The sequence below is a fragment of the Pseudophryne corroboree genome, chromosome 3 (assembly GCF_028390025.1).
Source record: "Pseudophryne corroboree isolate aPseCor3 chromosome 3, aPseCor3.hap2, whole genome shotgun sequence".
In the NCBI taxonomy this organism is placed as follows: Eukaryota; Metazoa; Chordata; class Amphibia; order Anura; family Myobatrachidae; genus Pseudophryne; species Pseudophryne corroboree.
Genome location: NC_086446.1, coordinates 556,774,765 through 556,801,763, shown reverse-complemented (window position 1 = coordinate 556,801,763; position 26,999 = coordinate 556,774,765). Strand labels below are relative to the sequence as shown.

The following is a 26,999-nucleotide window of genomic DNA, read 5'->3' as shown; positions in this document are numbered from 1 at the left end:
GCTCCCCGTCCCTTACAGAGGTGCCAGGGTCTGGCACTCCCAATTCAAATCCACTGCTTCGCCAGTGCCTTCACTATAATACCCCTTTTACACCTACGAGCACGGGTCGCAGCTGGGAGCCTGACACGGGAGCTGCCCCCTGCTGCGACCCGTGCTCGGTCCCTTTCCCATTAGCAGTCACAACCCGGCATATGCCGGGTTGGTGACGCTTCTAGCTACACGGCAGGGGCGGCGCAGGGAGATCACATGATCTCCCAGCGCCGCCCATCCATACAGTGTAAACGGGAGCCATGTCCCATCGACACGGCTCCCGTTTACACTACACCCTACCCGGATCATTCCCGTGTCCTACCCAGGTAAATAGCCGGGTAGGATTCACGGGTCACTTGATCCGGGTTTACCCTTTTCCACTTGCCAAAAACACGGGTAAATGCTAGAGATGAGCGCCGGAAATTTTTCGGGTTTTGTGTTTTGGTTTTGGGTTCGGTTCCGCGGCCGTGTTTTGGGTTCGACCGCGTTTTGGCAAAACCTCACCGAATTTTTTTTGTCGGATTCGGGTGTGTTTTGGATTCGGGTGTTTTTTTAAAAAAACCCTAAAAAACAGCTTAAATCATAGAATTTGGGGGTAATTTTGATCCCAAAGTATTATTAACCTCAAAAAACATAATTTACACTCATTTTCAGCCTATTCTGAACACATCACACCTCACAATATTATTTTTAGTCCTAAAATTTGCACCGAGGTCGCTGTGTGAGTAAGATAAGCGACCCTAGTGGCCGACACAAACACCGGGCCCATCTAGGAGTGGCACTGCAGTGTCACGCAGGATGGCCCTTCCAAAAAACCCTCCCCAAACAGCACATGACGCAAAGAAAAAAAGAGGCGCAATGAGGTAGCTGACTGTGTGAGTAAGATTAGCGACCCTAGTGGCCGACACAAACACCGGGCACATCTAGGAGTGGCACTGCAGTGTCACGCAGGATGTCCCTTCCAAAAAACCCTCCCCAAACAGCACATGACGCAAAGAAAAAAAGAGGCGCAATGAGGTAGCTGTGTGAGTAAGATTAGCGACCCTAGTGGCCGACACAAACACCGGGCCCATCTAGGAGTGGCACTGCAGTGTCACGCAGGATGTCCCTTCCAAAAAACCCTCCCCAATCAGCACATGATGCAAAGAAAAAGAAAAGAAAAAAGAGGTGCAAGATGGAATTATCCTTGGGCCCTCCCACCCACCCTTATGTTGTATAAACAAAACAGGACATGCACACTTTAACCAACCCATCATTTCAGTGACAGGGTCTGCCACACGACTGTGACTGATATGACGGGTTGGTTTGGACCCCCCCCAAAAAAGAAGCAATTAATCTCTCCTTGCACAAACTGGCTCTACAGAGGCAAGATGTCCACCTCATCTTCACCCTCCGATATATCACCGTGTACATCCCCCTCCTCACAGATTATCAATTCGTCCCCACTGGAATCCACCATGTCAGCTCCCTGTGTACTTTGTGGAGGCAATTGCTGCTGGTCAATGTCTCCGCGGAGGAATTGATTATAATTCATTTTAATGAACATCATCTTCTCCACATTTTCTGGATGTAACCTCGTACGCCGATTGCTGACAAGGTGAGCGGCGGCACTAAACACTCTTTCGGAGTACACACTTGTGGGAGGGCAACTTAGGTAGAATAAAGCCAGTTTGTGCAAGGGCCTCCAAATTGCCTCTTTTTCCTGCCAGTATAAGTACGGACTGTGTGACGTGCCTACTTGGATGCGGTCACTCATATAATCCTCCACCATTCTATCAATGTTGAGAGAATCATATGCAGTGACAGTAGACGACATGTCCGTAATCGTTGTCAGGTCCTTCAGTCCGGACCAGATGTCAGCATCAGCAGTCGCTCCAGACTGCCCTGCATCACCGCCAGCGGGTGGGCTCGGAATTCTGAGCCTTTTCCTCGCACCCCCAGTTGCGGGAGAATGTGAAGGAGGAGATGTTGACAGGTCGCGTTCCGCTTGACTTGACAATTTTGTCACCAGCAGGTCTTTCAACCCCAGCAGACCTGTGTCTGCCGGAAAGAGAGATCCAAGGTAGGCTTTAAATCTAGGATCGAGCACGGTGGCCAAAATGTAGTGCTCTGATTTCAACAGATTGACCACCCGTGAATCCTTGTTAAGCGAATTAAGGGCTGCATCCACAAGTCCCACATGCCTAGCGGAATCGCTCCGTGTTAGCTCCTTCTTCAATGCCTCCAGCTTCTTCTGCAAAAGCCTGATGAGGGGAATGACCTGACTCAGGCTGGCAGTGTCTGAACTGACTTCACGTGTGGCAAGTTCAAAGGGCATCAGAACCTTGCACAACGTTGAAATCATTCTCCACTGCACTTGAGACAGGTGCATTCCATCTCCTATATCGTGCTCAATTGTATAGGCTTGAATGGCCTTTTGCTGCTCCTCCAACCTCTGAAGCATATAGAGGGTTGAATTCCACCTCGTTACCACTTCTTGCTTCAGATGATGGCAGGGCAGGTTCAGTAGTTTTTGGTGGTGCTCCAGTCTTCTGTACGTGGTGCCTGTACGCCGAAAGTGTCCCGCAATTTTTCTGGCCACCGACAGCATCTCTTGCACGCCCCTGTCGTTTTTTAAAAAATTCTGCACCACCAAATTCAAGGTATGTGCAAAACATGGGACGTGCTGGAATTTGCCCATATTTAATGCACACACAATATTGCTGGCGTTGTCCGATGCCACAAATCCACAGGAGAGTCCAATTGGGGTAAGCCATTCCGCGATGATCTTCCTCAGTTGCCGTAAGAGGTTTTCAGCTGTGTGCGTATTCTGGAAAGCGGTGATACAAAGCGTAGCCTGCCTAGGAAAGAGTTGGCGTTTGCGAGATGCTGCTACTGGTGCCGCCGCTGCTGTTCTTGCGGCGGGAGTCCATACATCTACCCAGTGGGCTGTCACAGTCATATAGTCCTGACCCTGCCCTGCTCCACTTGTCCACATGTCCGTGGTTAAGTGGACATTGGGTACAACTGCATTTTTTAGGACACTGGTGAGTCTTTTTCTGACGTCCGTGTACATTCTCGGTATCGCCTGCCTAGAGAAGTGGAACCTAGATGGTATTTGGTAACGGGGGCACACTGCCTCAATAAATTGTCTAGTTCCCTGTGAACTAACGGCGGATACCGGACGCACGTCTAACACCAACATAGTTGTCAAGGACTCAGTTATCCGCTTTGCAGTAGGATGACTGCTGTGATATTTCATCTTCCTCGCAAAGGACTGTTGAACAGTCAATTGCTTACTGGAAGTAGTACAAGTGGGCTTACGACTTCCCCTCTGGGATGACCATCGACTCCCAGCGGCAACAACAGCAGCGCCAGCAGCAGTAGGCGTTACACGCAAGGATGCATCGGAGGAATCCCAGGCAGGAAAGGACTCGTCAGACTTGCCAGTGACATGGCCTGCAGGACTATTGGCATTCCTGGGGAAGGAGGAAATTGACACTGAGGGAGTTGGTGGGGTGGTTTGCGTGAGCTTGGTTACAAGAGGAAGGGATTTACTGGTCAGTGGACTGCTTCCGCTGTCACCCAAAGTTTTTGAACTTGTCACTGACTTATTATGAATGCGCTGCAGGTGACGTATAAGGGAGGATGTTCCGAGGTGGTTAACGTCCTTACCCCTACTTATTACAGCTTGACAAAGGGAACACACGGCTTGACACCTGTTGTCCGCATTTCTGGTGAAATACCTCCACACCGAAGAGCTGATTTTTTTGGTATTTTCACCTGGCATGTCAACGGCCATATTCCTCCCACGGACAACAGGTGTCTCCCCGGGTGCCTGACTTAAACAAACCACCTCACCATCAGAATCCTCCTGGTCAATTTCCTCCCCAGCGCCAGCAACACCCATATCCTCCTCATCCTGGTGTACTTCAACACTGACATCTTCAATCTGACTATCAGGAACTGGACTGCGGGTGCTCCTTCCAGCACTTGCAGGGGGCATGCAAATAGTGGAAGGCGCATGCTCTTCACGTCCAGTGTTGGGAAGGTCAGGCATCGCAAACGACACAATTGGACTCTCCTTGTGGATTTGGGATTTCAAAGAACGCACAGTTCTTTGCGGTGCTTTTGCCAGCTTGAGTCTTTTCAGTTTTCTAGCGAGAGGCTGAGTGCTTCCATCCTCATGTGAAGCTGAACCACTAGCCATGAACATAGGCCAGGGCCTCAGCCGTTCCTTGCCACTCCGTGTGGTAAATGGCATATTGGCAAGTTTACGCTTCTCCTCCGACAATTTTATTTTAGGTTTTGGAGTCCTTTTTTTTCTGATATTTGGTGTTTTGGATTTGACATGCTCTGTACTATGACATTGGGCATCGGCCTTGGCAGACGACGTTGCTGGCATTTCATCGTCTCGGCCATGACTAGTGGCAGCAGCTTCAGCACGAGGTGGAAGTGGATCTTGATCTTTCCCTAATTTTGGAACCTCAACTTTTTTGTTCTCCATATTTTATAGGCAGAACTAAAAGGCACCTCAGGTAAACAATGGAGATGGATGGATTGGATACTAGTATACAATTATGGACGGACTGCCACGGTTAGGTGGTATAAAAAAACCACGGTTAGGTGGTATATATTATAATAATAATACAATTATGGATGGACGGACTGCCTGCCGACTGCCGACACAGAGGTAGCCACAGCCGTGAACTACCGCACTGTACACTGGTTGATAAAGAGATAGTAGTATACTCGTAACAACTAGTATGACACTATGACGACGGTATAAAGAATGAAAAAAAAACCACGGTTAGGTGGTATATATTATAATAATAATACAATTATGGATGGACGGACTGCCTGCCGACTGCCGACACAGAGGTAGCCACAGCCGTGAACTACCGCACTGTACACTGGTTGATAAAGAGATAGTAGTATACTCGTAACAACTAGTATGACACTATGACGACGGTATAAAGAATGAAAAAAAAACCACGGTTAGGTGGTATATATTATAATAATAATACAATTATGGATGGACGGACTGCCTGCCGACTGCCGACACAGAGGTAGCCACAGCCGTGAACTACCGCACTGTACACTGGTTGATAAAGAGATAGTAGTATACTCGTAACAACTAGTATGACACTATGACGACGGTATAAAGAATGAAAAAAAAACCACGGTTAGGTGGTATATATTATAATAATAATACAATTATGGATGGACGGACTGCCTGCCGACTGCCGACACAGAGGTAGCCACAGCCGTGAACTACCGCACTGTACACTGGTTGATAAAGAGATAGTAGTATACTCGTAACAATTAGGATGACACTATGACGGTATAAAGAATGAAAAAAAAACCACGGTTAGGTGGTAGGTATATAATAATAAATAATACAATTCTGGTCGGACGGACTGCCTGCCGTGTGCCGACACAGAGGTAGCCACAGCCGTGAACTACCGCACTGTACACTGGTTGATAAAGAGATAGTAGTATACTCGTAACAATTAGGATGACACTATGACGGTATAAAGAATGAAAAAAAAACCACGGTTAGGTGGTAGGTATATAATAATAAATAATACAATTCTGGTCGGACGGACTGCCTGCCGTGTGCCGACACAGAGGTAGCCACAGCCGTGAACTACCGCACTGTACACTGGTTGATAAAGAGATAGTAGTATACTCGTAACAATTAGGATGACACTATGACGGTATAAAGAATGAAAAAAAAACCACGGTTAGGTGGTAGGTATATAATAATAAATAATACAATTCTGGTCGGACGGACTGCCTGCCGTGTGCCGACACAGAGGTAGCCACAGCCGTGAACTACCGCACTGTACACTGGTTGATAAAGAGATAGTAGTATACTCGTAACAATTAGGATGACACTATGACGGTATAAAGAATGAAAAAAAAACCACGGTTAGGTGGTAGGTATATAATAATAAATAATACAATTCTGGTCGGACGGACTGCCTGCCGTGTGCCGACACAGAGGTAGCCACAGCCGTGAACTACCGCACTGTACACTGGTTGATAAAGAGATAGTAGTATACTCGTAACAATTAGGATGACACTATGACGGTATAAAGAATGAAAAAAAAACCACGGTTAGGTGGTAGGTATATAATAATAAATAATACAATTCTGGTCGGACGGACTGCCTGCCGTGTGCCGACACAGAGGTAGCCACAGCCGTGAACTACCGCACTGTACACTGGTTGATAAAGAGATAGTAGTATACTCGTAACAATTAGGATGACACTATGACGGTATAAAGAATGAAAAAAAAACCACGGTTAGGTGGTAGGTATATAATAATAAATAATACAATTCTGGTCGGACGGACTGCCTGCCGTGTGCCGACACAGAGGTAGCCACAGCCGTGAACTACCGCACTGTACACTGGTTGATAAAGAGATAGTAGTATACTCGTAACAATTAGGATGACACTATGACGGTATAAAGAATGAAAAAAAAACCACGGTTAGGTGGTAGGTATATAATAATAAATAATACAATTCTGGTCGGACGGACTGCCTGCCGTGTGCCGACACAGAGGTAGCCACAGCCGTGAACTACCGCACTGTACACTGGTTGATAAAGAGATAGTAGTATACTCGTAACAATTAGGATGACACTATGACGGTATAAAGAATGAAAAAAAAACCACGGTTAGGTGGTAGGTATATAATAATAAATAATACAATTCTGGTCGGACGGACTGCCTGCCGTGTGCCGACACAGAGGTAGCCACAGCCGTGAACTACCGCACTGTACACTGGTTGATAAAGAGATAGTAGTATACTCGTAACAATTAGGATGACACTATGACGGTATAAAGAATGAAAAAAAAACCACGGTTAGGTGGTAGGTATATAATAATAAATAATACAATTCTGGTCGGACGGACTGCCTGCCGTGTGCCGACACAGAGGTAGCCACAGCCGTGAACTACCGCACTGTACTGTGTCTGCTGCTAATATAGACTGGTTGATATTTAAAGAGATATTAGTAGTATACAACAATACTATACTGGTGGTCAGGCACTGGTCACCACTCCTGCAGCAAAAGTGTGCACTGTTAATTAATATAATTGTACTCCTGGCTCCTGCTAACAACCTGCAGTGCTCCCCAGTCTCCCCCACAATTAATTATAAGCTTTTAATTTATACATTGATGACTGTGCAGCACACTGGGCTGAGCTGAGTGCACACAGACTGAGTCACACTGTGTGACTGACTGTGCTGTGTATCGTTTTTTTTTTCAGGCAGAGAACGGATATAGCAGAGAGAAGTGAACGGATATATTATATTAAATAAAAGCTAACTAGCAACTGCACTGGTCACTGACTGTGGTAAACTAACTCTGTCTGCGACTCTGCACAATCTCTCTCTATCTAATCTATCTATCTCTATTCTAATGGAGAGGACGCCAGACACGTCCTCTCCCTATCAATCTCAATGCACGAGTGAAAATGGCGGCGACGCGCGGCTCCTTATATAGAATCCGAGTCTCGCGATAGAATCCGAGCCTCGCGAGAATCCGACAGCGTCATGATGACGTTCGGGCGCGCTCGGGTTAACCGAGCAAGGCGGGAAGATCCGAGTCGCTCGGACCCGTGGAAAAAAAAGTGAAGTTCGTGCGGGTTCGGATTCAAAGAAACCGAACCCGCTCATCTCTAGTAAATGCGCGCCCCCGTGCATTTACCCGTGTTTTTTGAGCTAGTGGAAAAGGGGTATAAGATAGCATGCAACAAATAGAGGTGCGGCACTCAGACTTTTCTTCAATAAAGCACAGCAGCCGAGATTAGATTATCATTTATTTTGATAATCTAATCTAGGCTGCTGTGCTTTATTGAAGAAAAATCTGAGTGCCACACCTCTGCTTTATATATATATATACACACACACATATATATATATATATATATATATATATATGACAATACAAGGCCAGTGACTTAAATAGGATACCCCCAAACCCATTTTTGCCTTCAATCAAGAATGGTAGAGGCATGATAGATTTTTATGACAAGTACTGATCATGCTCAATTTACTTTTGTTAGCTGTAAGTGAATGCAAAAGGGGTCAAAGGAGTGTCCTCCATTGACACTTCTCCAGCCCAACTGTGTGATACAGTTTACCTGGTAAAAGTCATCAGTGAGACGCACACTGTATAAAAAGGGAAAGCATCTCTTCAAATATTGTTGCAGCTTGTGTGAGTGCCGGCATTACTCTCCACACATCGGCAACTTGGCAGTGGCAGGCAGAGACCCGGGAGCTGGCGGCTGTGGCAGCGCTCCCGAGTCACTTGCATAGGCGGTGGCGAAGGCGGAAGACAGGCTGTAGCGCTGGTGGGACTCGGAGTGACTGTCCTTGCCGGAAGACAGGCTGTAGCGCTGGCGGGACTCGGAGTGACTGTCCTTGCCGGAAGAGAAGACAGGCTGTAGCGCTGGAGGGACTCGGAGTGACTGCCCTTGTAGAGGCGGTACGGAAGTAAGGAGGCGGCAGGAGACAGGCTGCGGCGCCGTGAGGACACACGGTTTAATGACTGGCGGTAGCAGCCGTGCGGGGGGTGGATGCCGATGGTGCGCCTTCAGTGCATATGCGCTGTGGGCAAGGCACCATCGGCACACAGGTAGTTACAGCTCTGCCCGGCGCCTGGCAGCAGTTTTTCATGAAAACTGCTCCAAATGCCCTCTAATACATTCAGGTGATACTAAAACACCCTTTTTCACATTATTTTAGTAAAAATAATATTAATAAATAGACCCCTATTAATAAATTGTGCCCAGAAATGTGATATTCTGTTGAGCCTTACTGTGGAATCTCATCCTGAGGTTCACCAGCAATTACCATCATACTAGTATAATTTCCGTAAAAAAATAGCATGTCCTTACCTTTTGTGTCTCTATAGTTGTTTCGCCATTAGCATCCAATGAAGGGAACTGAATTCCTTTCTTAATCAGCTCCAAATATAACTCTTTGACCTCAGCCAAGTCTACATTCCCTTGCAAACTTGTGGCCCATGTCTAATAAGCAATAAATAATAAAATATTTTTATAATCGATGTTACTGACAACTGTTATAAATAACAGAAGATACAGCACAATGGTTCTCTAAAACATGTAGATGATCTTATCAAAAACAGTTTGTATGATCCATAAATGGCCCAGGATTAGTGATAAACAATTCATTTATAACAATATGTAGGTTTCATTGTTATTGTATTACTGTATATTATATTTATTATTGTATATTAATATATACAGTACATTATATACACAAACCACTAAAACACAGGCACAACCATATGAAGATAAACACCCTAGACACGCTCCATTAAAACACTACTTATCAAATGCAGCACTACACAGACATGTGCATATGTACTCAAACACACAAACACGGAAACTAGGCAAAAACACATCACCAGATCCATATGACAATGGTAAATCCACTTACAAATAGTCACACCAGCTGAGTCATTCTCACTTATATCTAGATAGATTTACAATAGGCTATCACAATTTTTAATCTGTTTCCAGAAGATTTACCATGATCAAGCGGAGAATTCTGTTCTGCAAGTTGACAGGTAGATTGTACTTTGGATTTAACAGTTTGACCAACACATCCTTGCAGAACTCCTTTTTTAGCACCAAGGACTGGAAAGTTGAATTACAGTTCTGCATGCACATATCCAACAGCTGTGTTATAAGCAGAGAGATACATTTAGTAGATAAATAATTTTTTTTTTTTTTTATAATTAATGATTTAATAGCCCATTTACCACAAAAATTGTATTTCTTATGGCCACGATTTGTGGCAATTAGAAATTCTATTTTTGGGTTATGTATTAAGAAACCCTACCAGGACAGTGCAGAAGTGGGCGGGGAGGGGGGTGGTTAGGAATCAGGGTAATGGCCTCCTATAATACACCCCTTTTTTGGTCTGAGTAGTGAGGCCCATGCTATGCATCCCGAAGGCCGCAACAGGACTGATAGCCTCCGGGGTATACGGCACAGGTCACACTACTCTGCTGGGAAAGGGGAGTGATATAGGGGGCAATCGACCTCCACCAATCCCTGGATCCTCCATTGTTTTTTTTACCCTAAAACACCAGTCATCACCATCGAGATGAGGATATCCCAGCAGCATGATGATATGGTTAATAATATTATTATCATGCTTTATGCATACACGTATTTAAACATAAGCCTCACATATTTTAAGATGCATGCAACTCTAAAGATGTATGCATTATGGTGTTTTAAGTCTCCATTTTTTTACAGAAATGTTTTTACACCCTGCATCAGCCCCATTATATACATATCTTATCACACAGTATATTCTGTTCGCCACTAATATTTTCAATCCACTGGAGAGATATCAAATAACTTATCTGTGTATTATTTATACTCCTAGTAAAAGTCAGTAGATGTCAGTTTCATATTACTAAAGCATATAATATCATGTGAATATGACACATAAAGGTGGCAGCAGGTTCTTAGATCCCAAGTCTTCAAGGTCCCGAGTAACTCATACCATCACCAGACATGACTTCCTCAATCATATAATGAAGGAGATGTACTAAGTGGAACATAGGGGGTAATTCTGAGTTGATCGCAGCAGGAATTTTGTTAGCAGTTGGGCAAAACCATGTGCACTGCAGGGGGGGGGGGGCAGATATAACATGTGCAGAGAGAGTTAGATTTGGGTGGGTTATTTTGTTTCTGTGCAGGGTAAATACTGGCTGCTTTATTTTTACACTGCAATTTAGATTGCAGATTGAACACACCCCACCCAAATCTAAGTCTCTCTGCACATGTTATATCTGCCTCCCCTGCAGTGCACATGGTTTTGCCCAACTGCTAATAAAGTTTCTGCTGCGATCAACTCGGAATTACCCCCATAGTGCAACATAGTGCTACAGAAACAGATTGTATTAAATTTGAGGAACTGCTTTCATCAGATATTTATGCTTATAATACACACAAATTAATTCATCCATTCACTAAAGGAGAACTAGCATTTATAGGAGACTTGCTGTTTTATATAACGTTGGACACCATACTGAGTTTATACATATATATATATATATATATGTATATATATGTATATATATATATATATATACACACACATACATACATACATACATACATACATATAACTATTGTTTTTATGGGCCTCAACATGCATCTACAGGTTCATGAGTACCCGGGTCACTCACTGAAAGAGAACACTGTTTTTTTTTTGTATTGCATGCAATTATTACATGTATAGGTAGTTGGGGAGTACCTAGTGGATGTATTGTATTTTCTTGTGTGCCAAAATACATTAATGTATAACCCTGAAGTAATGTTATGGTATTAAAGCTGTTATACTTACCATTAACTTGTGACTTGGAATCCATGGAACGTAGAGGAAGAAGAAGAGGTATAATGTAAATAGTGAATGTGCAAGTAGATTGAATCCAACCCTCACATACACAATTAGAGGGAGGCTTTCCCAGGCGAGCACGAGTAACACTTAGCTTGGGTGGAGGCTACTGAATATACATGTAGTACCCTCTAGATAAGTAGTGCTTAATAGGGATAGAAGTAAGGGTTACATAAGCCTTAAAAAAGTGATACATTTCACAGAGTTAAAGTTCCAGCCAATCAGCTCACAACTGCCATGTTACAGGCTGGGTTTGAAAAATGACAGGAGCTGATTTGCTGGTACTTTATCTCCATGAAATGTATCACTTTTCAAGGATTAGTACATCTCTCCCAATAGGTGTAATAATGTCCTGAATGCAAAGTATCAACTTAATTTTGTAAAGACTTTGGAATTTCCTAAGAATAGATATAAGTGGCCTGGTACCCTCCTGCTAAAGATATTACAGTATTATGTGTGCATTGTCTGGGATTTCCCTGAACATCCTGGGACTTTTTTTTACAGTAACTGTTTGATATCCTTTAATCAAAGTTAAGTAAAGCTGTCTCTGTTTATTATATCTCAGGATCTATAGTAATGCCTTCTGTGTTTCAACATTACATGAGTGTACCACCAAACTTGAGTTTAAGTGATACCAGGGACAGACTGGGGGTGTGAACTAGCCCTGGCAAAGTATTGTACGCATGCACACTACCAGGGGGGCTGGTCACAACTCACAGGGGTGTACCACTAGTCACTGGGGACTGGCCTCTTGACAGCCCCCATCTCTCTGTATGCCGGGTGGCAGAACAGAGCACGGGATGTTTCTATGAGTTAGGCAACTGACAGCCAGTCCCGGTCTCTCTGCATAACCGGAGTGGCCCATTGGGCCATCACCCCTTCCAGCATTTGCCAGAAGTGCCAGATGGGAAGTCCGACCCTGAGTGAAACAAAAACATTTCCTTCTAACAAGCACACTCACATTGTATGCCCTTTATGTACTCAGCAAATAATCCCTATCTTCTCTGTGTGACCAATTTATCTGATCCATTGGTTGGCAAGCTTTTGAACCCCTGCACACACTCTTCTCATGAAACCCATGTGCTTCTTGCAACACCATGTAGAATTACCCAAAAGTAAGGACATAATATAAACATATTTGGTTCTTCTATGGTTTTGTTAGCTCATAGCACTTAGAGCCCATCTACCTAGTCTCAGTGGAGTGGACGTACCATAGGTCTATAAAGATGACTTAAAACATCTATCACCGGCCAATCCTTTCACTGAACTAAACATTTTATGTTTTTCTCTTTGCAGATTAGCCTTGTATTTATGGCTTAAAGTAATGACAGTGAAGGGACATTAGAGATCTGCGATCACCCCATTAAAAGTACAGTACAGTCCTAAAGCCATATTATGCCATACATAGGTAAGGCACTTATCATTCTTTCCTACTTTTCTAGTTTCCTCTCCATGAGAAGCTCGGAAAGGAAATGCAGGTGGGCGATAAAGAGGGCGGGGACAGACCATTCAAGTCATTAGGCCCTCCCAAATCATTCATATTTGAATAAGGAGTGGGGCCCTAGTAATGCAATTATCACATAATTCCATCACCAGGCATGCCCTGCTCCTCACAGACCACGGATTCCTGGTATTATTCTCCTAATTCTGCCCACTTCACTAGGAAGTGCATTGGATAAGGAGGGGTACCTACTCTTCCGAGCGTGCAGTGGACCATCCAAAAAAAACAGGAGTCTCCCGTAGGTTCTGGGAGAGGATTCGGCAAATATGGTACACATGAAATCCTTGTGCAGAGTGGAAATAGCCCCAATCTGCAAAGCTTGCAATGTCCCTAAAAAAATTACCCTTTCAACTTTTCATGTAATTAATCTAATTTATGCACTGCTTCAGAGCAGCGACTCTGTATATGTTTAAACAGGTTGGGCAAAATTCAGATGGAAACAATGCTAGCAGCAGGATCCCGATGGTGAAAATGGCGGCAATTTTGGTAAGTATTCTGAGGCTAACCCCAACCCTAACCCACCCCTGAAGCAGCCTAAACCTAACCGTACCCCCCCATCCTAACTCTAACCATCCCCTTCGATGGCCTAATGCTAAGCACACCACCCGCAGCCTAACCCTAATACTTGAGGTTTGATGTTGTCAGCATTTAGACCTGTTGGAATCCCGCCGCTAGTATTGGGAGCATCGGGATTGTGACAATCGGTATACTGACTATATACCGCTCAAACACCACCCAATTCATCCCAGCAGGTGGGGTAAAATTCTGCCAAGCCATTAATGCTGCTATCTTGCTCTACAAACCCAATGCAGAAATCAAAGTGCACCTGCATAAATCAAATTGCATGGCTCCAAAAAGTTGGGGAGAGATAAGCAATTAGCGACAATCAGTGTCATTATATTGTACTCCTTCTCTCACCCACTGATGATGCAATTGGTGTCATAAAATCATGCCCGCATCTTGTTCTCTTCCCCTCCACCACATCTGCCACAGGACCAGTTAGAAAAGTAGACAAGTATGATGAAAACTCATGTGATTGAAGACATTCCTCCTGCTCACTTTTTTTGTATTTGTGTCTTTCTACTACATTGCTCTTTACTGTTCTCAAGTGCCAACAAAAACATCTAGATATACAATATACCCGTTACTTACTGAAAGTGAAAGGCCCACTTCCTTCTGATTGTAATTTTTGCTGATCTTTCTCTTTAAAGCTTTTACTGCATCCTTTGGCCTACACAGGGCAAAAAGAAACATTACAATTCAAAATACATCTAAATATCCATAGATTTGACAGTTTATTTCATACCACATAGGTCTGTACACAGAGACAGGTACAGATTGTGCTCTAGTAGCAAAAGGGCTCAACAAAAGAGCAGAGCCAGGATTTCCATAATTTTAACAGAATATATTTTTCTGATGTTTAATGCCGACTATCTATTACTATTATTGCACAGGTATTGGTTGCTGGATACAGTTCTCAGTGTCCGTCCTTTTCCTGGTTACTGAACAAGAACTTTTAAAGCTGCTCACCTATATGTCATAGCATTTAATTTCACCACCAAAAACTGTATGTGACTGTTAACTAACTGCATGCTTGACAACTTTTGAAAATCTATTTTGGTACTCCTTGAATGTGTCGAAACAGCGACCTCATGTCAGTGAAGCTACATCCCTTGGCAGGTAATGTTTTGGAGGTGTGATTGAGTATCACGCCCTCATTTCTGGTCACGCTGCCTCTCCTGGCTTAGTGTGAATGACGTGTATATATGTGCGTGTCACCCATTCGCCACTGCTCTGCTATTCAGAGCAGCATGTGATTAGTGCCCCCCAAACCTCCCACCCCCTGCCCATGGGACACTTCGGTCCATGGTTGGCACAGTGCCCAAAAGCGGGACTATCCCACTGATATCAGGACAGTTGGGAGGTATATAAATATTCTGTACTAGACTGTCCCTAGTCACTATAATGTCCTCTACTATGATACTATGAGGGGCCTGCATACTGTACACTTCAGACAAAATCTGCATGGACCGATTGCCCTAAGAATAATAACAAGTGAGAGGTCTCCGACTCCTATACCAATAACATATACTGTGCATAGTCCACCTGGCCAGGTGGAGCCGTTGCCCCCAGTTGTGTGAAAACAGCCTAATTAGTGAATTGAAGAGGAATGCACCTCACCAGTGCAGCAAGATGGCTACTGGACTGCCGTTCTTTCCCGCTCATAAAGTCTACAAAATGACATACAACGAAAAGGGCAGGCAGATCACAAGCCAATTACCCAATACAGGGCCTAATTCAGACCTGATCTCAGCAGCAAAATAGTTCTCTAATGGGCAAAACCATGGGGATCATTCAGACCCGATCGCACGCTGCCTTTTTTTTGCAGCCGTGCGATCGGGTCTGAACAGCACCTGCATGTGGGCCGCAATGCGCAGGTGCGTCGCTGGCTGGCGACAGGGGTCACCGGTCATCGACGGATTCTACAAAAAAAGCGATCGCAGCGGCGATTGCAAGAAGATTGACAGGAACAAGGCGTTTGTGGGCGGCAACTCACCATTTTCAGGGAGTGTCCAGGAAAACGCAGGCGTGCCTGGTCGTTTCCAGGGAGGGTTCCTGATGTCAGCTCCGTCCAGGATCATCGCAGCGGCTGAGTAAGTCCTGAGCTGTGCTCCTCAGCTCCGTCCTCAGGACAGTAGGCTGTAGAATTTTGTACTGTCCTGAGGACAGAGCTGAGGCTCCGAAAACTAGTGATGAGCGGATTCGGTTTTACTCGGTTCTCAAAACCGAATCTTATTGGCTATCCAAAACACGTGACATCAGTGAGCCAATAAGATTCGGTTTTGAGAACCGAGTAAAACCGAGTAAAATTGAATCCGCTCATCACTACCGAAAACGTTTGACTATAATACAATTTTTTTTGCATATACTTAGTCTCCGAATGCCTGCATCTATTGGAACGGATATAGATATATATATATATATGTGTATATATATATATAAACAATTCCCAATTGCGCTATTGAATAACGCAAGCAGCTCCTCTAGATGAACCCTCTGTTAGCAAAGGTTCAGATACAATATAAACAAAGCAAATCAGAGGGCACTAAGAGATCATAGGATATTGCTGAAACTGACCACAGATTTATAAAAAATACTTTCAAACATTGGCTTAAAAATTTATTCACAAATTCCATAAAACCAATTCATTTCATAATAACGCAATGACAGTTTTTCAGATATACACTCCTCAGACTAACAACCAGTATGGATACATTTCCTTGTTGTCGTGAATTCAGAGTACACCCATTAAGTGAATCAGATGAAGAACCCAACGTGTTTCATCCAGTGGGACTTCCTCAGGGGTACTAGATCAACATATGTCTGAGTTAAACAACTCTAGATAAAATCTTTAGTGGATCAAAAAGGTCTTAAATGATTAGACCCGTGATCTAAAGTAGACTGATACCTCGTGCTATAATGAGCACACTAAAGGTTAATAAATGGCGCCAAATCTTCAATATAGAATTTATAACGATGGAGCGCAGAGGTGCTCCTCACACAGTCCAAAGTATACTAAAATGTTCCAATAAAACCTTCTATTTATATTATCACTAGCTGTTTTACCTGTTCTTAGCACGGGAGTTTCTGTTTTTTTACAGTTGTCAATATAAATGAGTGTTAAACATTTGGTAAATCTATAGAGTTGTAAATTTGAGACGTCTTAATGTAAGTAAATATTAATCCATGGTTCTTGGCGTTACCCCTTGGAGCACCCTGTAGCAGATTCGGTAAAAAGTGATAGGACCACTTTTGTAGTTTATTAAATTCTACACATTGGAGGTGCAATCCAAATTTTGCTCTGATTGTCCGTTTGGGTGTTATCGTTCATGCAACGCAAGCCGGTGATGATGTCATTATGTCAACACCCTTTTTCATCCCCTTAGGTGAGGTTTATTAAAATTCTAAATACGTAGTTTTACTATTTCCTACCTGAAGAATGCCTATGTTACATTTCAGCTTCCTAACATATCGGGAAGTAATAGAATTAGTAATGCCTGAGTGAGTGAGGGCTTTCGCAATTATATATATAGATATTCTATTTGGTTGCAGTGGCCCTTTAAGAAGATTGTGTACTCACCCATCAACTGTGGAATTAATGACATCGCAGATATTCATAAATTGGCCCCAATCTTCTGATTTCTGTGTTCCAATTGTGCTTATTGCTAGTAGATATAAAGTATAAAGCATCAGATCATCTATGATTGGCTAAAACATTATTATCAGTTAGTTATATAGTACATGTATATTCCACAGCGCTTCACAGATAAGGGCCCTCATTCCGAGTTGATCGGTCGCAAGGCGAATTTAGCAGAGTTACACACGCTAAGCCGCCGCCTACTGGGAGTGTATCTTAGCATCTTAAAATTGCGACCGATGTATTTGCAATATTGCGAGCACAAACTACTTAGCAGTTTTAGAGTAGCTCCAGACTTACTCTGCCTGTGCGATCAGTTCAGTGCTTGTCGTTCCTGGTTTGACGTCACAAACACACCCAGCGTTCGCCCAACCACTCCCCCGTTTCTCCGGCCACTCCTGCGTTTTTTCCGGAAACGGTAGCGTTTTCAGCCACACGCCCATAAAACGCCGTGTTTCCGCCCAGTAACACCCATTTCCTGTCAATCACATTACGTTCGCCGGAGCGATGAGAAAGCCGTGAGTAAAAATACTTTCTTCATAGCAAAGATACTTGGCGCAGTCGCAGTGCGAATATTGCGCATGCGCACTAAGCGGAATTTCACTGCGATGCGATGAAAAATACAGAGCGAACGACTCGGAATGAGGGCCAATATTTGTCTATTCACATCAGTCCCTCCCAGCACTTATACATGGATCTTACATTCTATAATCCTAATCACATGTACACTTTAGAGTTTATGTTTTGTTAGAAGCCAATTAACATACCAGTCTATTTTTGGATTGTAAACTGATGCCAGGGTACCTGAAAATACAAGCTCCACACTCTAATGATTCTGCTTGCAAAAGGTTACAATCTAATAGGGGTTAAGGGATGCACTCAGCGAATGCATGTATTAAGCAATAGGCAGCCACATATTAACGTGAAGACCATTACGCTGGTACAGTATTTGCCTGAGCACAATTTCTGCAGAGAATATGTGGGTAATGCATGCAGGGCAGATGGGCTGTTCGCAACTAAAATTAAGAAGATCCTACTGAAGATTTTTCAGTGACAACTTTAAATGTTAGAAGGGGGTCAGATAGGGCAAGAGGGAGAACATCAGAGAAGAGGTGCAGCAATGGAGAAGGTGGGAATGGACGCAGTTGAATGGCATGATGAAGCAGGTAAATCCGGTGCAGAATTAGAAGTGATACGGAGATGTTAGGAAACAGGAAGGTGAGGAATTGATCACAACTAATAAGAACACATACAGAAAAACGTATTGTTGAAATGATTACTAAACAACGCAAGTCTAACAGTCTGTGCCGATTGTTAAAGAACTATCCGTACAGCAATTGTAAGTATGATGCAGAAAATATTTTTGATGTGGAATCAACTAGGTTTTAAAAGTGTTTAATGTGAGAATGGAAGAACACGGAAGACTCCTAATCAAAGGCTTGTAGAGTCGTTGTGAGCAGGCCCAAATTTCCCACAATGCAACCTAGGCGCCTACCTATGGCCCCGTGGCTTCCAAGGGACCCATGAAGAAATCTTGCCTGTCCAAAACGTTCCCAGAGTAGCACTGCAGGACAGTCGTGTGATGTCATGACATTACATGGATTCACGCGTATACTCACAAGTCCCGTTGTCTGCACTGTGCATGTTAGGTACATATAATATAAGGCAGTCTGTCCACTACCATAAAAAAAACTCCTATAGCATACTTAAAAAAAAAAATCAAAAAAAATCTGGGTCCTGTCTGCCTGCATGCTTATACCGACATCTACAGTATCAATTGCAGGGTTATTTATTTAGGTAGTCAGTGTCTAGCTGGGGAAATTACCCTGGCACCCCAGTAATGTCACTTGTTATATTACACAGGCACCTAGTGCTTACAGTGTGCAAATACAAATGAAGGCCATGTGCCTGGCAGCCCAGGAGAGATAAGTACGACATTATCTGTGCTCAGGACTCATCACCATTGTTACATGTCATAGGCACCACACCACTAGCTCTTTGTGTCCACACCACAGCCCTCACTACAGATGCCACCTCGCAGCTCATTTCTAATCCCTAGCACATCACCTTTTAGTACTAAGAGGGAAACGTAGGGTTCGGGTATTAGGGTTAATTAGGGGTTCGGGTTAGTGCATTATGGGTAGGGTATTAGAATTGGTGTAGTGGTTTGATTTAGGGTTTTAGAATTAGTATAGAGGTTTGGGTCAGGGTATTAGAATTAGTTTAGGGGTTTGGATTAGGAATAGGGTATTAGGGTTTTGTAGGGTTTAGTGGATTCAGTTTGGGGTTAGGGTATTAGAGTTAGGGGCTATGGTTAGGGTGAGGTTTGGGGTTAGGGATGAGTCAGGATCATGCAACTGAGTGGCTATTGGTAGACTGTGCACACACCACGATCACTCTACACATGCACCAGGGTACTTTTGTGATGCCACTCACAGTCAGGAATGAAAATATAGTGCTATGGATTGTTTGAAGGAGGAGACCTCAAACTGGTATCTTGCCTAGGGCTCCATGAGGTCTAAATATGGCTCTGGGTATGAGAATTATATCATGGGCCAGTGTTTACTTTATCAGAGAGTTCTGGTGGGGGATTTGAAAATTTGAGATTTACTAAAGTTAAACTAGAACTAGAGATGTGCAGTTCGGTTCTCCAGAAATCCAAATCCACCTGAATTTTGTGGATTTTATCCGAAACAAAACCCAGTCTGGATACCGCAAGGAGATTCGATCCAAACTAAGTCGGGGTTCAAATTTTCCTGCAGTTTGGAGTCCAAATTTTAAATCAGAATTTTGGGATTTGGATTGGAAAAATTACATAATTTTGGTCTTTTTTATTTTTAGCTATTTTTAAATCAAAGCTCAGTTTTTTTAAAATCTATTTTAAACCAGAGCAAAATCCGTATCTGAACCAAAACACTTGAGAGTGGTTCTGACAAAACCAAAACATGGGGATCCATGCAGTTCTCTAGTTAGAACATCAATCAATACTTTTTTTATAGACACAGGAGATTTGTTAATGGTCAGTTTCAAAATCGATCAAAGACCAATAGTAAAAATGACCAAAAAATAGACTTTTAACTAGAGATGAGCGCCTGAAATTTTTCGGGTTTTGTGTTTTGGTTTTGGGTTCGGTTCCGCGGCCGTGTTTTGGGTTCGAACGCGTTTTGGCAAAACCTCACCGAATTATTTTTGTCGGATTCGGGTGTGTTTTGGATTCGGGTGTTTTTTTCCAAAAACACTAAAAAACAGCTTAAATCATAGAATTTGGGGGTCACTTTGATCCCAAAGTATTATTAACCTCAAAAACCATAATTTACACTCATTTTCAGTCTATTCTGAATACCTCACACCTCACAATATTATTTTTAGTCCTAAAATTTGCACCGAGGTCGCTGTGTGAGTAAGATAAGCGACCCTAGTGGCCGACACAAACACCGGGCCCATCTAGGAGTGGCACTGCAGTGTCACGCAGGATGTCCCTTCCAAAAAACCCTCCCCAAACAGCACATGACGCAAAGAAAAAAAGAGGCGCAATGAGGTAGCTGTGTGAGTAAGATTAGCGACCCTAGTGGCCGACACAAACACCGGGCCCATCTAGGAGTGGCACTGCAGTGTCACGCAGGATGGCCCTTCCAAAAAACCCTCCCCAAACAGCACATGACGCAAAGAAAAAAAGAGGCGCAATGAGGTAGCTGACTGTGTGAGTAAGATTAGCGACCCTAGTGGCCGACACAAACACCGGGCACATCTAGGAGTGGCACTGCAGTGTCACGCAGGATGTCCCTTCCAAAAAACCCTCCCCAAACAGCACATGACGCAAAGAAAAAAAGAGGCGCAATGAGGTAGCTGTGTGAGTAAGATTAGCGACCCTAGTGGCCGACACAAACACCGGGCCCATCTAGGAGTGGCACTGCAGTGTCACGCAGGATGTCCCTTCCAAAAAACCCTCCCCAATCAGCACATGATGCAAAGAAAAAGAAAAGAAAAAAGAGGTGCAAGATGGAATTATCCTTGGGCCCTCCCACCCACCCTTATGTTGTATAAACAAAACAGGACATGCACACTTTAACCAACCCATCATTTCAGTGACAGGGTCTGCCACACGACTGTGACTGATATGACGGGTTGGTTTGGACCCCCCCCAAAAAAGAAGCAATTAATCTCTCCTTGCACAAACTGGCTCTACAGAGGCAAGATGTCCACCTCATCTTCACCCTCCGATATATCACCGTGTACATCCCCCTCCTCACAGATTATCAATTCGTCCCCACTGGAATCCACCATCTCAGCTCCCTGTGTACTTTGTGGAGGCAATTGCTGCTGGTCAATGTCTCCGCGGAGGAATTGATTATAATTCATTTTAATGAACATCATCTTCTCCACATTTTCTGGATGTAACCTCGTACGCCGATTGCTGACAAGGTGAGCGGCGGCACTAAACACTCTTTCGGAGTACACACTTGTGGGAGGGCAACTTAGGTAGAATAAAGCCAGTTTGTGCAAGGGCCTCCAAATTGCCTCTTTTTCCTGCCAGTATAAGTACGGACTGTGTGACGTGCCTACTTGGATGCGGTCACTCATATAATCCTCCACCATTCTATCAATGTTGAGAGAATCATATGCAGTGACAGTAGACGACATGTCCGTAATCGTTGTCAGGTCCTTCAGTCCGGACCAGATGTCAGCATCAGCAGTCGCTCCAGACTGCCCTGCATCACCGCCAGCGGGTGGGCTCGGAATTCTGAGCCTTTTCCTCGCACCCCCAGTTGCGGGAGAATGTGAAGGAGGAGATGTTGACAGGTCGCGTTCCGCTTGACTTGACAATTTTGTCACCAGCAGGTCTTTCAACCCCAGCAGACCTGTGTCTGCCGGAAAGAGAGATCCAAGGTAGGCTTTAAATCTAGGATCGAGCACGGTGGCCAAAATGTAGTGCTCTGATTTCAACAGATTGACCACCCGTGAATCCTTGTTAAGCGAATTAAGGGCTGCATCCACAAGTCCCACATGCCTAGCGGAATCGCTCCGTGTTAGCTCCTTCTTCAATGCCTCCAGCTTCTTCTGCAAAAGCCTGATGAGGGGAATGACCTGACTCAGGCTGGCAGTGTCTGAACTGACTTCACGTGTGGCAAGTTCAAAGGGCATCAGAACCTTGCACAACGTTGAAATCATTCTCCACTGCACTTGAGACAGGTGCATTCCATCTCCTATATCGTGCTCAATTGTATAGGCTTGAATGGCCTTTTGCTGCTCCTCCAACCTCTGAAGCATATAGAGGGTTGAATTCCACCTCGTTACCACTTCTTGCTTCAGATGATGGCAGGGCAGGTTCAGTAGTTTTTGGTGGTGCTCCAGTCTTCTGTACGTGGTGCCTGTACGCCGAAAGTGTCCCGCAATTTTTCTGGCCACCGACAGCATCTCTTGCACGCCCCTGTCGTTTTTTTAAAAATTCTGCACCACCAAATTCAAGGTATGTGCAAAACATGGGACGTGCTGGAATTTGCCCATATTTAATGCACACACAATATTGCTGGCGTTGTCCGATGCCACAAATCCACAGGAGAGTCCAATTGGGGTAAGCCATTCCGCGATGATCTTCCTCAGTTGCCGTAAGAGGTTTTCAGCTGTGTGCGTATTCTGGAAAGCGGTGATACAAAGCGTAGCCTGCCTAGGAAAGAGTTGGCGTTTGCGAGATGCTGCTACTGGTGCCGCCGCTGCTGTTCTTGCGGCGGGAGTCCATACATCTACCCAGTGGGCTGTCACAGTCATATAGTCCTGACCCTGCCCTGCTCCACTTGTCCACATGTCCGTGGTTAAGTGGACATTGGGTACAACTGCATTTTTTAGGACACTGGTGAGTCTTTTTCTGACGTCCGTGTACATTCTCGGTATCGCCTGCCTAGAGAAGTGGAACCTAGATGGTATTTGGTAACGGGGGCACACTGCCTCAATAAATTGTCTAGTTCCCTGTGAACTAACGGCGGATACCGGACGCACGTCTAACACCAACATAGTTGTCAAGGACTCAGTTATCCGCTTTGCAGTAGGATGACTGCTGTGATATTTCATCTTCCTCGCAAAGGACTGTTGAACAGTCAATTGCTTACTGGAAGTAGTACAAGTGGGCTTACGACTTCCCCTCTGGGATGACCATCGACTCCCAGCGGCAACAACAGCAGCGCCAGCAGCAGTAGGCGTTACACGCAAGGATGCATCGGAGGAATCCCAGGCAGGAGAGGACTCGTCAGACTTGCCAGTGACATGGCCTGCAGGACTATTGGCATTCCTGGGGAAGGAGGAAATTGACACTGAGGGAGTTGGTGGGGTGGTTTGCGTGAGCTTGGTTACAAGAGGAAGGGATTTACTGGTCAGTGGACTGCTTCCGCTGTCACCCAAAGTTTTTGAACTTGTCACTGACTTATTATGAATGCGCTGCAGGTGACGTATAAGGGAGGATGTTCCGAGGTGGTTAACGTCCTTACCCCTACTTATTACAGCTTGACAAAGGGAACGCACGGCTTGACACCTGTTGTCCGCATTTCTGGTGAAATACCTCCACACCGAAGAGCTGATTTTTTTGGTATTTTCACCTGGCATGTCAACGGCCATATTCCTCCCACGGACAACAGGTGTCTCCCCGGGTGCCTGACTTAAACAAACCACCTCACCATCAGAATCCTCCTGGTCAATTTCCTCCCCAGCGCCAGCAACACCCATATCCTCCTCATCCTGGTGTACTTCAACACTGACATCTTCAATCTGACTATCAGGAACTGGACTGCGGGTGCTCCTTCCAGCACTTGCAGGGGGCGTGCAAATGGTGGAAGGCGCATGCTCTTCACGTCCAGTGTTGGGAAGGTCAGGCATCGCAACCGACACAATTGGACTCTCCTTGTGGATTTGGGATTTCAAAGAACGCACAGTTCTTTGCGGTGCTTTTGCCAGCTTGAGTCTTTTCAGTTTTCTAGCGAGAGGCTGAGTGCTTCCATCCTCATGTGAAGCTGAACCACTAGCCATGAACATAGGCCAGGGCCTCAGCCGTTCCTTGCCACTCCGTGTGGTAAATGGCATATTGGCAAGTTTACGCTTCTCCTCCGACAATTTTATTTTAGGTTTTGGAGTCCTTTTTTTTCTGATATTTGGTGTTTTGGATTTGACATGCTCTGTACTATGACATTGGGCATCGGCCTTGGCAGACGACGTTGCTGGCATTTCATCGTCTCGGCCATGACTAGTGGCAGCAGCTTCAGCACGAGGTGGAAGTGGATCTTGATCTTTCCCTAATTTTGGAACCTCAACTTTTTTGTTCTCCATATTTTATAGGCAGAACTAAAAGGCACCTCAGGTAAACAATGGAGATGGATGGATTGGATACTAGTATACAATTATGGACGGACTGCCACGGTTAGGTGGTATAAAAAAACCACGGTTAGGTGGTATATAATACAATTATGGATGGACGGACTGCCTGCCGAGTGCCGACACAGAGGTAGCCACAGCCGTGAACTACCGCACTGTACACTGGTTGATAAAGAGATAGTAGTATACTCGTAACAACTAGTATGACGACGGTATAAAGAATGAAAAAAAAAACCACGGTTAGGTGGTATATATTATAATACAATTATGGTTGGACGGACTGCCTGCCGAGTGCCGACACATAGGTAGCCACAGCCGTGAACTACCGCACTGTACACTGGTTGATAAAGAGATAGTAGTATACTCGTAACAACTAGTATGACGACGGTATAAAGAATGAAAAAAAAACCACGGTTAGGTGGTATATATTATAATACAATTATGGTTGGACGGACTGCCTGCCGAGTGCCGACACAGAGGTAGCCACAGCCGTGAACTACCGCACTGTACACTGGTTGATAAAGAGATAGTAGTATACTCGTAACAACTAGTATGACGACGGTATAAAGAATGAAAAAAAAACCACGGTTAGGTGGTATATATTATAATACAATTATGGATGGACGGACTGCCTGCCGAGTGCCGACACAGAGGTAGCCACAGCCGTGAACTACCGCACTGTACACTGGTTGATAAAGAGATAGTAGTATACTCGTAACAACTAGTATGACGACGGTATAAAGAATGAAAAAAAAACCACGGTTAGGTGGTATATATTATAATACAATTATGGTTGGACGGACTGCCTGCCGAGTGCCGACACAGAGGTAGCCACAGCCGTGAACTACCGCACTGTACACTGGTTGATAAAGAGATAGTAGTATACTCGTAACAACTAGTATGACGACGGTATAAAGAATGAAAAAAAAACCACGGTTAGGTGGTATATATTATAATACAATTATGGTTGGACGGACTGCCTGCCGAGTGCCGACACAGAGGTAGCCACAGCCGTGAACTACCGCACTGTACACTGGTTGATAAAGAGATAGTAGTATACTCGTAACAACTAGTATGACGACGGTATAAAGAATGAAAGAAAAACCACGGTTAGGTGGTATATATTATAATACAATTATGGTTGGACGGACTGCCTGCCGAGTGCCGACACAGAGGTAGCCACAGCCGTGAACTACCGCACTGTACACTGGTTGATAAAGAGATAGTAGTATACTCGTAACAACTAGTATGACGACGGTATAAAGAATGAAAAAAAAACCACGGTTAGGTGGTATATATTATAATACAATTATGGATGGACGGACTGCCTGCCGAGTGCCGACACAGAGGTAGCCACAGCCGTGAACTACCGCACTGTACACTGGTTGATAAAGAGATAGTAGTATACTCGTAACAACTAGTATGACGACGGTATAAAGAATGAAAATAAAACCACGGTTAGGTGGTATATATTATAATACAATTATGGTTGGACGGACTGCCTGCCGAGTGCCGACACAGAGGTAGCCACAGCCGTGAACTACCGCACTGTACACTGGTTGATAAAGAGATAGTAGTATACTCGTAACAACTAGTATGACGACGGTATAAAGAATGAAAAAAAAACCACGGTTAGGTGGTATATATTATAATACAATTATGGATGGACGGACTGCCTGCCGAGTGCCGACACAGAGGTAGCCACAGCCGTGAACTACCGCACTGTACTGTGTCTGCTGCTAATATAGACTGGTTGATAAAGAGATAGTATACAATACTACTAATATACTGGTGGTCAGGCACTGGTCACCACTAGTCACACTGGCAGTGGCACTCCTGCAGCAAAAGTGTGCACTGTTTAATTTTAATATAATATTATTTATCATGTACTCCTGGCTCCTGCTATAACAACCTGCAGTGCTCCCCAGTCTCCCCCACAATTATAAGCTTTATATACAATACATTGATGTGCAGCACACTGGGCTGAGCAGTGCACACAGACTGAGTCACTGTGTGACTGTGTATCGTTTTCTTCAGGCAGAGAACGGATATATTAAATAAAACAAACAACTGCACTGTCTCTGGTGGTCACTGGTCACTGTGGTCGTCAGTCACTAAACTCTGTCTGCACTCTCTTCTAATCTACAGTATCACAGCAATCTCTCTCTCTCTCTCTCTTCTAAATCTAATCTAAATGGAGAGGACGCCAGCCACGTCCTCTCCCTATCAATCTCAATGCACGTGTGAAAATGGCGGCGACGCGCGGCTCCTTATATAGAATCCGAGTCTCGCGATAGAATCCGAGCCTCGCGAGAATCCGACAGCGTCATGATGACGTTCGGGCGCGCTCGGGTTAACCGAGCAAGGCGGGAAGATCCGAGTCGCTCGGACCCGTGAAAAAAAAAGTGAAGTTCGTGCGGGTTCGGATTCAAAGAAACCGAACCCGCTCATCTCTACTTTTAACTGACATGTGTGTTTG

The 26,999-nt window shown here is 44.4% G+C and overlaps 1 protein-coding gene across 1 annotated transcript in view; it reads right to left on the bottom strand.

The window, feature by feature from the left end:
* The window catches only part of TOM1L1 (target of myb1 like 1 membrane trafficking protein), a 319,221-nt gene that overhangs the window by 220,167 nt on the left and 72,055 nt on the right, over positions 1 to 26,999 (bottom strand). Inside the window, exons 2-5 of the mRNA XM_063961262.1 lie at positions 17,108 to 17,192; positions 14,119 to 14,197; positions 9,581 to 9,730; positions 8,924 to 9,055 (exon numbers count right to left, since the gene is read on the bottom strand). Of these exons, the coding sequence (XP_063817332.1) occupies positions 8,924 to 9,055; positions 9,581 to 9,730; positions 14,119 to 14,197; positions 17,108 to 17,192 (446 nt within the window). The remainder of the gene's footprint in view (positions 1 to 8,923; positions 9,056 to 9,580; positions 9,731 to 14,118; positions 14,198 to 17,107; positions 17,193 to 26,999) is intronic.